Below are 13,685 nucleotides of genomic sequence, written 5' to 3'. Positions count from 1 at the left end.
ACTTGATGTGCGGACATTTAATATTTAATACAACATCCCATAGTACGTAATCTTATTCAACGAAGACAAAGTTGAGTTAAATACGAAATCAAGTAAGTTAGACATATTGGTAATTAGATTTTATAACATTTATTAACCATTAGATATTTTTTTAAAAATCAAACAAATAATAACAATAAACATCACGTTATAGCTATATATTTTTAATTGAAATTAGATAATAGTTAGTAAAAAAGAGATCGCATATTCTCTTTTACTAAAATATTATTTACAAGCTAACGTAACAATATGCGATATATGTTAGGCATTTTTTTAAAATTTGATGTACTAAAATAAATTATGTCAATTTAAAAATTTTATTTTATAGGAAATGAGCCAAACATTAATGATAAACAGCAACTCGCTATTAAAAGAAAAAACACACAAAAGATAAATAGATAGACGTGAAAATAACAAACCGTACACAAGTATATGATTTAGTTATTAAAAAAAAGAAAGTTGTTGATTTATGACACGCACGGATAGATTACATTACATGAAATATATTTAATGATGTTGTGAATTTTTTTATTTTTTTTTAAATATTTATGATGATTAAAAAAATATATGAAAAAAAAAGAAAATAAAAGAAAAGAAAATATGCTGTTCGGGAAGTGAATTCGGATGTTTTTTCGGTAAGTGTAGCACTACTCTTTTCGCTAACAACGAGTGCACATTGTTACGTACGAAGTGGTCTTCTTCTTCTTCTATTTGGAGGCATCAGTACTACGTGTCCCAAAGCGACTTCGTAAATAGGCGATTAATTTGTCTCTGGGAGGAAGGTTTTCTTTGATGCCACTGCTGCTCACGAACACATCAGCCCAGTTGCTAAGTTTGGGAAAATTCCTCTCTTGTCAACAACTTTGTACCTGAAGTTTCTTCAAATATTCCCAACCAAAACCCTATGATGTTAGCAGCAATGTCTACAAATCCAATCGCCTCTCCTCCAAAATACTTCTTTTCTCCGATCTCGTTTTCCAGATGCTTTAGAAGTTCACATGCTTCTTTTACAGCATTCACATGCTGTTTCTCTTCACCCCAGAGAGCATTGTGTATCACAGGCAAACACTGCAAAAGTAGAGAATTAAAGAGAATATTCTGAATGTATAACAGCACAATTAACATTCCAACAAGGAAAAAAGATATATATGATCTACCTTTTCGTCAATGACTTTGCTCCAGAAACGTGCGTTGGCTCTCTCGTAGGGATCTTTGGGAAATATGGGATGGCCTTTCCAGGTCTCATCGATGTATTCCAGAATAACCTGGGACTCAGCTATAGGCTTTCCATTGTGTACCAGCACCGGAATTTTCTTGTGAATGGGGTTGTATTTGAGAAGGGCAGGACTCTTGTTGGTTAACTCTTCTTCAAAATATTTGTATTGGATTCCTTTCAGTTTTAGAGCCATCTCTACTCTTCGACTAAAAGGGCTTCCCCACAGACTAAAAAGCAAGACTTCTTCCGCCATAATGGAACTTAGATCTTCGGAATTAATCCAAGTCAACAATGCTGGGTTTTCAGATGCTGCTGTTTCTGGGTCCCTCGATCCTGTAATACTTGGAAAACAAGCGAAACAAGCCATACAACAAAAACAAATGCATGTCATGCGTCCTTCCTTACCTCAGCAAGGATAAAGAAAAACAAACAAACATGGTCATTAATGGCACGATGGGATCTTGTTCGATTGAATAATGTTATAATATATCCCAATTGTAAATTAATTTAAACTTATTGAGATCACTCTCATTGAAATAGTTAAAAATAAATGAAATCTTATAAATTGCTATTAGACAGAAACATCGGCAGATTAGACAAAGGGACGGCTACTGTTAATTTTAGTTACAGTATTGTTAAAGTCATATTTGACTTAAACTGTTGATCAACCACACTCTCTCTTCTCTTCATATTCTCTCACAAAACTACCGTCTATTTATTTTTCTCTAATTTTTTATTTTTCTGTTTCCTTTATTTCTTTCGCCCTAGTGAAATTGTAGAAATCGGGAGGCATCACAGATTCGAACTGCACTGCCCCCAAACAATTGAAATTCTGGTCGTCGATGCCACCTCACCACCCTCTCCTCTCTCTCTCTCTCTGATCCCGGGTGTTCTCTTCCTCTCCCAATTCGACCAGATATTTCGTCTTTCTCACACAAGCAGTTCTCTCCCTCTTAAAATCTGTTGTAGATAACCCTGGTCTGGGTGATTAATTTATCATTTGTAACCCCTCCAGTACTGGTTGTTTTCTAACTGCTCTGTGACTGTGACCCGTTATCTAATCCAATGAATCATCATCCCTTGTGATTTTCGTCCAGTAGTGCTCCTTCTTCCTTTACATTTTCTTTTTTGCTTCTTTTTTTTTTTTTAAATTTTTGAGCTGTAAATCATCAAAATTACCATTTGCAAATTGCAGAAGCTAATCGTAGAATATGTGCCACCAAGATTCCTGTGTGCGTATGTCGGCGGAGGACTAGGAAAGCGCCGCCGAAGAGAGCCTTTCTATTTCCCTCAAGCTTGTAGAGCTCTACAACATTCTTCAGCACCGTGCCATTAGAAATGTAGTCGCCCTACAATTTATTTTTGTTTTTCTTTTGTGTTGCTTTTTTCTCCAGTTCTGTCTGTGCGTTTCCAACTGGAACACCTGCCTTTTCTTTTCTTCAGAGATGTTTGCGCCACAAGATATAGGCAATGCATAAAAAGTGGTATGTTGATGTCGTGTTTCGCAACCTGGGCAACTCTATGCTATTGGGCTTGAGCCTGTCTCCTGCTAAGATGGGAATGGAGGGCTTGGGAGCCGTGATACCTCTGACACTCAACTTAGTTTTGGGATAGAAGATGAAGAGAGAAAAACACTTGCTTAAGGAGTATGATAGTAGAAGGATACAAGGGTGTGAACCCTCTTACTGTGTAACGCCCCATACCCATAAAGGGTCGGAAGGTTACTATCTAATTCCTAAAATCATCTCCTCACATTTTAAATAACATTTCCAAAAATTTCATAAACAATTCACCTATTCAAATCTAATATAAATACAATCCTCACAGAGTTTTCAATGAAATGACCCAACAAGATAAATTAAAAACTTCTCAAATTCTCCATAATAATAACAAATCTCCCAACAATTTAGATCAACATAATAACAACGTCATCAACACTAAAAAAATTTCCCTCATAACCACAGTATTCTTAGGCACTCAATAATTAGCCCACTGCTAATCCCGCCCATGCCTCCTAATTTTGGTTCTCAGCAGTGTCATCACAATCTTTTGAAATGTTATGAATATAAGGTAGTGAGTTATCAAAAATTCAGTAAGCAGAGAGCATATACCAGTGTGTAAACATGAGCATTTGATTGTCGGTGCCCACTCAAATGGACGACTGTGTTGGACCAATAGAGATTTCTTTGCCTGATTCTCGCCATGCAAGGTCTAGGGGCCAACAGAGCCATCCTGCTGACCACCTGGGAGCCAAAGAAGCAACCATCTGCCACCACGAGCTAGGGTCGCGGGCGGTGTCAACTTTTTTCATGCCCATCAAGGGTCTTAAAGTTAACTTTTCATGCCCATAAAGTGCGGGGTAGCCCCCACCCCGCATTGTATGTTGTAGTGTATTAGTTCTAGTGTAAGTTGTAGTGTATTAGTGTAAATTGTAGTATATTAGTTCTTAAATTATGTAGTTTTTAAATTTGTTAGTAAATACTTTGTGAACTAGTCTAACAAATTGTAATATATATTTTTATATATACAATTTGTAAAATATAAATTTATATTTATGTTTATATATATATATATATATCTTCCTATATCTTAAAAGAGGCTATGTTGATATGAACAGTAACATCAACAGTAATGATGAACAGTAAAGAGGCTGGGTTATTTTTTTTTCGCATGTTTGTTTTGTTTCTTCTTTTCTTTTTGGTTTGAAGAGAGAGAGAGAGAGAGTTGGAGAAATGGGTTGGTGCGTGCGAATGGCACTGTGCGACGGAGAGGAAAAGGGAGGTTCGTGGTGGCTGAGTCTGCTAGAGGTTGTCGCCGGTGTGAGGTGGTGGAGGTGCGGTGGCCTAGGTGGCCACGTACGGCTACGGAAGTGGACACAAATGGGTGAAACCCATTTCGGTTGGGTTTCTGCGGGGGAGAGCCAGCCGCACATGGCGGACATCCGTTATTGCTGCCTTGGTCGCCGGGGTGAGGGGGAGTCCCTGGTGGTGGTCGTGAGGCTGGGTGGCTGCATACGGCGGCGCACGTTGACACAAATGGGAGAAACCCATTTCGGTTGGGTTATCGCAGGGGAGAGAGAGGCTGCGCTTGGAGGATATCGGCGGTGGCTGGGTTGGTCGTCGGCGTGAGGGGACTCCCCGGTGGTGGCGGTGAGGCTGGCCAGCGCACAACGACACCGGGTTGGGCTGAAGGAGAATGGGTCGTGGGCAATAATCGGGTTAGAGGAGAGAGAGAGAAAGTGAGGAAAGAAAAAAAATTAATAAAATCATTATAATATTTATCATTATTATATATAAATAAAAAATAAAATCACTATAATATTTATCACCATTATATATAAAATTGAATAAAATCACTAAAATATTTATCACTATTATATAAAAAATATATTCTTTAAGATGGATCTCGAATATACCAAATTTTTTTAAAGATATTGTGCAGAAGTTACACACCTTAAAATTATAACATATTTTGGTTCCAAGTAGACTGTAAGACAATAACTCTTTAGGTTTTTTCTAAGATATTTTAATTGTAATATTGATTAGTTATTTTAGAATATAATTTTAAAGGTGCTTGACTTGAGTTGTTAAAATCATATATCGTTAAATGTAATGGATCAATGTAAAAACAACAACTTTTTATCTTTTTATTTTACTCATATTTTCCTATTCCTTACACCACACACCATACATTATACATGATTTTTTATTTTACTTTTTCTTTATCTTTTTTTCTTGCTAAATATATGATGTATGAATGATGAATAGAATCATTTATTTAGTATAAAAAAAAAATTATCAAGTATGATGTGTGGTATAGAATGATGAATAAAATCGGGCTAGAATAAAATCGGCTATTATTTGATGTGCGGTCAATTATTTAATATAACTTCTCATACGTAATTTTATTCAATACGACAAAGTTGAGTTAAATACGAGCTTCAAGTAAGCTAGACATATTGGTAATTAGATTTTACAATATTTATTAACCATTAGATATTTTTTTTTTAAGTTATACAAATAAAAACAATAAATATCATTATATATCTATATATTTTTAATTAAAATTAGATAATAGTTAGTAAAAGAGAATATGCAATAAGTTAGCTCGCATATTCTCTTCTACTAAAATATTATTTACAAACTATCGTATCAATATGCAATATACATTAGGTGGTTTTTTTTATTTTTTTTTTATTTTTTGTTATTTTTAACAGTAATAAATTTTTTACAATTTGATGTACTACAATAAATTATGTCAATTTAAGAATTTTTTTTTTTTATAGGAAATGAGCCAAAACAATTTTTTTTAATAAAATCATTAATGATAAATAGCAACTCGCCATTCAAAAAAAAAAAAAAAACACACACACAAAAGATAAATAGATAGCGATCGACAAGGTAATTAGTTGGTAACGAATTACATGAAAACGCTTAAAAATAAAAATTACATGAAAATAACAAACCGTACACAAGTACTAGATTTATGACACGTACGGATAGATTACATTACATGAAATACATACAGAAATAGAACGTTTTCAGTACTAATGCGAGTGCATGTTACGTACGAAGTGGTCTTCTTCTTCTTCTATTTCTACTTGGAGGCATCAGTACGTGTGCCCAAGCTTCGTAAATAGGCGATTAGTTTGTCTTTGGGAGGAAGGTTTTCTTTGATGCCACTGCTGCTCACGAACACATCAGCCCAGTTGCTAAGTTTGGGAAATTCCTCTCTTGTCAACAACTTTGTACCTGAAATTTCTTCAGATATTCCCAACCAAAACCCTATGATGTTAGCAACAATGTCTACAAATCCAATCGCCTCTCCTCCAAAATACTTCTTTTCTCCAATCTCGTTTTCCAGATGCTTTAGAAGTTCACATGCTTCTTTTACAGCATTCTCATGCTGTTTCTCTTCACCCGAGAGAGCACTGCGTATCCCAGGCAAAAACTGCAAAAGTAGAGAATTAAAGAGAATATTCTGAATATATAACAGCACAATTAACATTCCAACAAGGAAAAAAGATATATATGATCTACCTTTTCGTCAATGAATTTGGCCCAGAAACGTGCGTTGGCTCTCTCGTAGGGATCTTTGGGAAATATGGGACAGCCTTTCCAGGTCTCATCGATGTATTCCAGAATAACCTGGGACTCAGCTATAGGCTTTCCATTGTGTACCAGCACCGGAATTTTCTTGTGAATGGGGTTGTGTTTGAGAAGGGAAGGACTCTTGTTGGTTATATCTTCTTCAAAATATTTGTATTGGATTCCTTTCAGTTTTAGAGCCATCTCTACTCTTCGACTAAAAGGGCTTGCCCACAGACCAAACAGCAAGACTTCTTCGGCCATAATGGAACTTAGGTGATCTTTGGAATTAATCCAAGTCAATAATGCTGGGTTTTCAGATGCTGCTCTTTCTGGGTCTCTTGATCCTATTTTATAGATAAAGCCAAGCCATATATCTCAACGGTTACTTAGCCAATAAGGTTCTACAGTCCCAATAAATTTTAAATGGGGGTAGGTGGTCGGCAGTAGACTGTAGTTGCCGGCACATGACTAGTCTGATATACTTGGGAACAAGCTATACAACAAAAACAAGAGAATAACTTCAGGCCGGCTCTGCTCTCTCACTGGATCCGATTCTCCCCTCCCTCTCTCTCTCTCTCTCTCTCTCTCTCAAGAGAAAACCTCTGCTCCCTCACTATCTGCTCTCTCACTGGATCCGAAAGAGAAAACCCTCAGTCTCTCATCGAAGCCACCAAGCACACACCAACGTATATCTGAAATTTTCCAAGATTTTGTAGAGATAGACGTAGCATTACACCTAGCTATCAAGAAAGAAAATCAAGCATATTATTACAGGCCAGCAAATTTGTGGACAAATCAGACCCGAACCATACGAATGAGTCTCACCAGATGGCTCCCATATATGCAAAACTAAAAGACAAGGCGAGAGGAAAAGAGAGAATTGAAATGATATCGAGAACCAAACCATAAACTCAAGAAAAGAAAATCTCGGAAGCTTGAGAGGAGAAAACTGAAAAAGTAGGAAAATCAGAACCAGAAAATAATAGGTAATTTACGCAAGCAAAACAATAAAGAATTAGATAAAACAACCACACACAAGGGATTCAAAAATGCAAATACAACCATTAAGAAAGTTTATGAATTGGGTACTGGAAAAAAATAATAGACAAAAATTGGAAAAAATGTTCATCCAGTAATCATCCAACGATTCCAATTACCCCGCAAGAAAGAAAGGAAAAAAAAAAAAAAGCAGAAAAGAAGCACCGAACAGAGCATATATAGAAGGGAACCAAAACCATAAACATCCACAGACATTAGGCCTATGATGACAAACCAACCCTGCAAAAGCCAAAAGTCATGACATTGACACGCAGGTGAGCCCTGAGCTCGATGAAGAGCTCGTGCATCTGACCAAGGTCTGCAGCGTTGCCATGCGAGTACAGCAACGTGAACCGAGCAAGGGGATGCCTCCAGAACATGGCAACAATCTTGTTCCCGCCTTTGCTATCCCGCTTTCTGCTCTCTCACTGGATATGGAACTGTACCGTCGGAGAGATGGCGAGGTCTTGAAGAGTTAGTTTGAGACCGGGTGATGATGGGTGAACGGGGAGGAAGTAAGATGGGAGGAGGCTGAGGTGATGGAGAGCTTTGATTTTAGGAAGAGATGAGGGGTTTAGGGATTGCAGAGGACGACGACGAGGGATTTTGAGAAGAAGATGAAGTAGATACGGGGTGGGTCAGGTGAATGAAGAGGACCGGGACCAAGGATAGAGGGAAGAAAACACGGAAGTGAAACCGATTGTGGACTGGGCTTGGTAACGGGATGAATAGAGCTGGGCTTTTTGAAGGGAAAATGTTTTCATTGAAAATAACATCCCGTGAAATGTAAAACTGATTGTGTTGTTGGTCAAAACACTTGTACCCTTTGTGAGAGGAACTATAGCCAAGGAATAGACATGAGGTTGAACGAAAACCTAATTTATGATGATTATATGGACGTAGATTAGGCTAACATTCACAACAAAAAACTTTTAAAAAAGTGTAATTTGGATGTTTGTGATAGACCATGAAATAAGGAGACTGATTTTGTAAAACTGGGGTGGGAAGTAAATTGATAAGATATGTGGCGGTTTCAAAAGCATCATCCCAAAAAGATAATGGGATGGATGCATGAGCTAGTAGTGCAAGCCCAATTTCGACTATATGGTTGTGTTTTTGTTCAACTAGACCATTTTGTTGATGTGTATAGGGACAGAAAAAATAATGTATAATTCCAAGAGTCTTGCAAAGAATTTCAAAGGGTAAAATTTCTCCTCCAGCATCAGTTTGCAAAGAGATTATTTTAGTATTAAAAAATCTTTCAGCAAATGTGATAAAGGAGGTAAAAATAGAGAGCACATCCGATTTATTTTTAATAGGAAAAAGCCAAGTAAAGCATGTGAATTGATCAACTATACTCAAGTAATATTTGTAGCCATTTCTTGAAAAGAGAGGGGCTGGGCCCCATACATCAGCCCATAAAAGATCTAATGGCTTAACAGAAGTAGTGGATCCTAATGAAAAAGGTAGCTGGTGAGCCTTAGCCAAGGGACAATCGGGACAAACAAAATGAGATTCATTTAGGAAAAATGGCAAGCATGTGGTGCGCAAGACTTTGGAGACAGTGTCGAGAGAAGGATGTCCAAGCCTTTGATGCCAACAGTTAAGAGAAGCTTTTTCACCAAGATGGACAGATGGAGAAGACGGTTGCATAGAAGATGGAAAATGGTAAAAACCATTACGAGTTGGACTGCTGATGAGTTTCTGGTCAGTTGGTCCTTCACCGAAAAATGGGTTGCATGAAATTCAAATAAACAAGAGTTGTCAATACAAAATTGCAAAAGGGAGAAAATATTTTTTGTTATTGAAGGAACATGAATGAGATTATGTAAATGAAAAGAAGAGGAATTGATAGAGAAATAGGAGTCACCAATGTTTTGTATCGGGAGACCAGTTCCATTTCCAACTCTTATTTGCTCATTTCCAACGTAAGGTTCAGATGAAAGATTAAGGTGAGAAAGGTCATGGGTAATATGGTGGGTGGCTGCACTATCAGGATACCATGTGGAATCTGGGATGGCTGAAGGTGAAGTGTAGTTGGCTGAGAAAGAATGAGGTGGGTCATATCGATAGGCATGATCAAAACGTAAATGACATTGGAGAGCAACATGTCCAGGTTTATTGCAAACCTGACATGTTCGTCTGTTTGAGTGGTTGGGTAGAGAATAAAAGTTGGGTTGGGAATTTGGAGAGAACCGTCCTCTGTTGTTGCGGTACCTCCTTTTTCTACAATTATTTCGGTTACCACGATAGGAATCCCTGCCTCTTTGGTCACGTTGGTTATTGGCACTGAAATTGGCAAATGGTTCAAATGGGGAAGACAAGTTTGTGCTGCGAGAGGTATGGTTCAATCTGCATTCATGTATAAGCAAGAGGTGATAGAGCTCTTGGGAGGTCACGGGGTCAGCTCTTATGGTTATAGAGGTTCTAAAGGACTCATAGGTGGAACCCAGACCATTTAGAAGGTAAGTGACAAGCCGTGGCAGTGAGAGTGTCAACAAGTGTCCTTACTTTGCTGAAATAGTCTGAAATAGACTAATCTCCACGGCTCAGGTTAGTGAGCTGAAAGCGGATTTGGAACTCCTTGGCTTGTGAGTGAGAGTTAAACATGGATTCAAGTGAAACCCAAAGCTCACGAGAAGAACCTGCAGAAATTACATGACCAACGATTGAGTCGGTTAGTGAAGAAAAAAGAATACTCAAAATGAATTGGTATGTTCTTTGCCAAGATAGAAAAGCTGGCTTTATTTTTTGGGTAGAGGTATTTGTAGCGAGAAGCATTTTGGGGGGGACAATCTATGTTCCATCAACAAATGAATGTAGATCTTGGCCTCTTAAATAGGTAGATATTTGAACCTTCCAGAGTAAGAAATTGTCATTGTTGAGTTTTAGAGTGTTTAAATGAGAGAAAGAGGAGGAAATAGGGGTGGATGATGATGGTGGCCGTCGTGGTGGTGGTGGGGTTACGTTTTCAGCCATGGCAAGAGAGGATTAGAGAAACTGCTAGTCTAGCAACTCTGATACCTTGATAGAACGAGACAGAAAGATAAAAGTCATAATGTTCATTGTATCATATTTACTCTCATGCGGATACACAGTGCCTTGGGTAGTTTATATAGGCATTCAGTACAGCAGGTATGCGCTGGAATAAAAGCAGAAAAAAGGATAAGTTTGTTACATTAGAATAGAAAACATAATTATTGAAGCTTCTGGAGCAGCTGGCGTGGGTTATTACAGCTTGGAATCTTTTGAGTGTGCATCAGCTTGATTTAGGTTAATAAGCCCTGAGCTCGATGAAGAGCTCGTGCATCTGACCAAGGTCTGCAGCGTTGCCATGCGAGTACAGCGAGGTCAGCCAGGATAAGGAAAAACAAACAAACATGGTTATTAATGACATGATGGGACCTTGTGTTGGGATAAAAGAAATTACAACATTCAATCACAGAACACCAAGACTTAAGTAGTTCGATTCAATGTGAGCTTACGTTCACCCCCGGGGTCAGTTTCAACTAATTCACTGTCAACAAAGATGAAGTACAAGAGATTAATTATAAAATCTTCTTCCCAAATTACCAATACACTTTTGGGAACATCACAAGAAGACCACTCTACATCACAAGAGGACCACTCTTTCTCTATGTAAATTTTTGGTTCAAAGGTGAAAAGTGAAAATAGAATGAGAAACATTCGTCTTTATACTAAAATGGCGTGGACCCTGGAATACGAACATCCGCTTGAGCGAAGTGTCGAGGGGTGCTTGAGTGAGTGTTAAGATTGCCATCCCACTCGGTCTGAGTGTCAAGCGGGTGTCGAGATAACTTTTGAGTTGCCATCCCACTCGAGCTAAGTGTCGAGTGGGTGTCAAGTAAACTTATGGGTTGTGTCCCGCTCGAGCTAACTGTCTAGCAACTGATGAGCAAACTCTCAGGTTACCATCCCGCTCGAGCTGAGTGTCTAGCGAACTCACGGGTTGTGTCCAGCTCGAGCTAACTGTCGAGCAAATGATAAGCGAACGCTCAGGTTGAAGATTCACTCGAGCGGCAGAGACACCGCGTGAGTGAACAATCTATAGAGGCGCATTTTCAATAGGATTCAAGCCACTTTTCAACAAATCTCCACCTTAGCTTGAATTCCACCAAGCCTAACAAAATCCATTAACCAAAGAACCGACCCCTTCCATCAAATCTCCTAAGGGAATCACATACCCCAAACACCAATCAAGTTTAAACAGAGTTTGAACTTGTATACTGGAACTGGCTTTGCCATCATATCTGTTGGATTCTCAGTAGTAGTAATCTTCTGAATTTCTAACACACACACTGTAGCAATCTCCCAAAGAAAGTGATACCTGACATCAATATGCTTTGTTCTCTCATGATACATTTGATTTTTGGTCAAATGTATTGCACTCTGGCTATCACAAAACACTGAAATTACATCTTGATGTAGTCCTAAATCACTTATCAGACCTTTCAACCAAATGGCTTACTTAGCAGCCTTTGCTGCTGCCATATATTCTGCTTCTGTAGTTGATAAAGCAACCGTAGATTGTAGTGTTGCTTTCCAACTAATAGAAGAACCACACAAAGTGAAAACAGATATTGTCAATGATCTTCTCTTATCTAAGTCTCAGTATAATCAGAATAAACATAACCAACAACCCTGGAATTGAAGTCAGCTTCTCTATAAAAAATTAAACCAAGATTCAAAGTCCATCTCAAATACCTGAGTATCTATTTCACAGCTTGTCAATGAGCACTACCCGGATTAGCCATGTACCTACTGACAACACTCACTGCCTGTGAAATATTTGGATGAGTACAAACCATTGTATACATAATATTGCCAACTACACTAGAATAAGGAACACTAGCTATGAACCGTTCATTCTCGTCTGTCTAAGGAGATAGGGATGGTGAAAGTTTAAAATGTGTAGTAAGTGGTGTACTTACTGGTTTGGAATTAGACATTCCAAATCTCTGAAAAACTTTCTCAATGTACTTTCCCTGCGACAAGTACAACTTCCTAGCTTTTCTATCTCTGTGGATCTCCATCTCCAAAATGTTCTTTGTAACAACAAAGTCTTTCATTTCAAACTCGTTTCTGAGTTGGGTTTTCAACAAGCTAATATCATATATGCTTTTAGCAGAAATAAGTATATCATCAACATAAAATAGCAAATAAATGAAAAACCCATCAGATAATTGCCTGTGATAAACGCAACTATCATAACTACTCATCAAATAACCATGATCTATCATAAAAGAATCAAAACATTTATACCATTTGCCTCGGAGACTACTTCAAACTATATAATGATTTCTTCAGTCTGCACACATGATCTTCCTTTTCTTAAACAATGAACTCCTCTAGCTGATGCATGTAAATGATCTCTTCAAACTCACCATGCAAGAACGTTGTTTTAACATTAAGTTGCTAAAACTCTAGGTCATACAATGCCACCATAGCAAGCAATACCCTGATTGAACAGTGTTTTACAACTGGAGAGAAAACTTCATTGAAGCCGATGCCTTTTCTCTAACTGTAGCCCTTTGCAACTAAGCGTGCCTTGTACCTTGCATCTGCAGCACCCTGGATTCTTTCTTTTCTTTTGAAGACCCATTGCTTCGGAGACTGCTTCAAACCATACAATGATTTCTTCAGCCTGCACACATGATCTTCATTTCCTTGAACAATGAACCCCTCTGGCTGATGCATGTAAATGATCTCTTCAAACTCACCATGCAAGAACGTTGTTTTAACATTAAGTTGCTGAAACTCTAGGTCATACAATGCCACCATAGCAAGCAATACCCTGATTGAACTGTATTTTACAATTGGAGAGAAAACTTCATTGAAGCCAATGCCTTTTCTCTAATTGTAGCCCTTTACAACTAAGCGTACCTTGTACCTTGCATTGGCAGCACCCTGGATTCTCTCTTTTCTTTTGAAGACCCATTTGCAACCAATAGTCTTCATCTTCTTAGGCAACTTAATCAAATCCCATGTTTGGTTCTTGTGAAGAGACTCAATCTCCTAAGTCATCGCTGCGTACCATTGTACAAACTTCTTACTTTTGACAGCTTCTGAATAACTAGAAGGCCCCTCACCATCAATGTCCTCTGCCATAGTAAGTGCATACATCACCATGTTTGCATGAGCATATCTTTGAGATGGCTTGATCTACCTCATCTGTCTACCAGCAGCAATACTGTAGTCTTGCTCACCCTGTGTGCCATCATCAAAATCAAGATCATGCTATTCATGATCTTGGGTGTTGCCTGGCACCCCTTGTGAAGTTT

General features: G+C 38.1%; 1 protein-coding gene and 1 pseudogene across 1 annotated transcript; both read right to left on the bottom strand.

Annotated features, from left to right (window-relative positions):
• Window positions 1-733: 733 nt before the first annotated feature.
• Window positions 734-1,542, bottom strand: LOC121268104 (annotated as a pseudogene).
• Window positions 1,543-5,575: 4,033 nt separating this feature from the next.
• Window positions 5,576-6,680, bottom strand: LOC121268105 (glutathione S-transferase U8-like). The gene is made up of 2 exons (XM_041172236.1): window positions 6,295-6,680; window positions 5,576-6,205 (listed from the first exon to the last, which is right to left on the bottom strand). The coding sequence occupies exons 1-2, from the start codon at window positions 6,604-6,606 to the stop codon at window positions 5,852-5,854; spliced, it is 666 nt and encodes a 221-aa protein (XP_041028170.1). The 5' UTR covers window positions 6,607-6,680; the 3' UTR covers window positions 5,576-5,851.
• Between the last annotated feature and the right edge of the window lie 7,005 nt (window positions 6,681-13,685).

Source organism: Juglans microcarpa x Juglans regia, chromosome 5S, assembly GCF_004785595.1.
Source record: "Juglans microcarpa x Juglans regia isolate MS1-56 chromosome 5S, Jm3101_v1.0, whole genome shotgun sequence".
Classification (NCBI taxonomy): domain Eukaryota; kingdom Viridiplantae; phylum Streptophyta; class Magnoliopsida; order Fagales; family Juglandaceae; genus Juglans; species Juglans microcarpa x Juglans regia.
This window is presented reverse-complemented; position numbering and strand designations above follow the sequence as displayed.

What these genes read in the sequence shown, in the direction of transcription:
- LOC121268105 (XM_041172236.1), bottom strand. Translation starts at nt 6,606, where the DNA reads ATGGCCGAAGAAGTCTTGCTGTTTGGTCTGTGGGCAAGCCCTTTTAGT. An exon ending in CCAAATTCATTGACGAAAAG is followed by an intron (nt 6,206 to 6,294) that starts GTAGATCATATA and finishes CTACTTTTGCAG; the next exon opens with TTTTTGCCTGGGATACGCAG.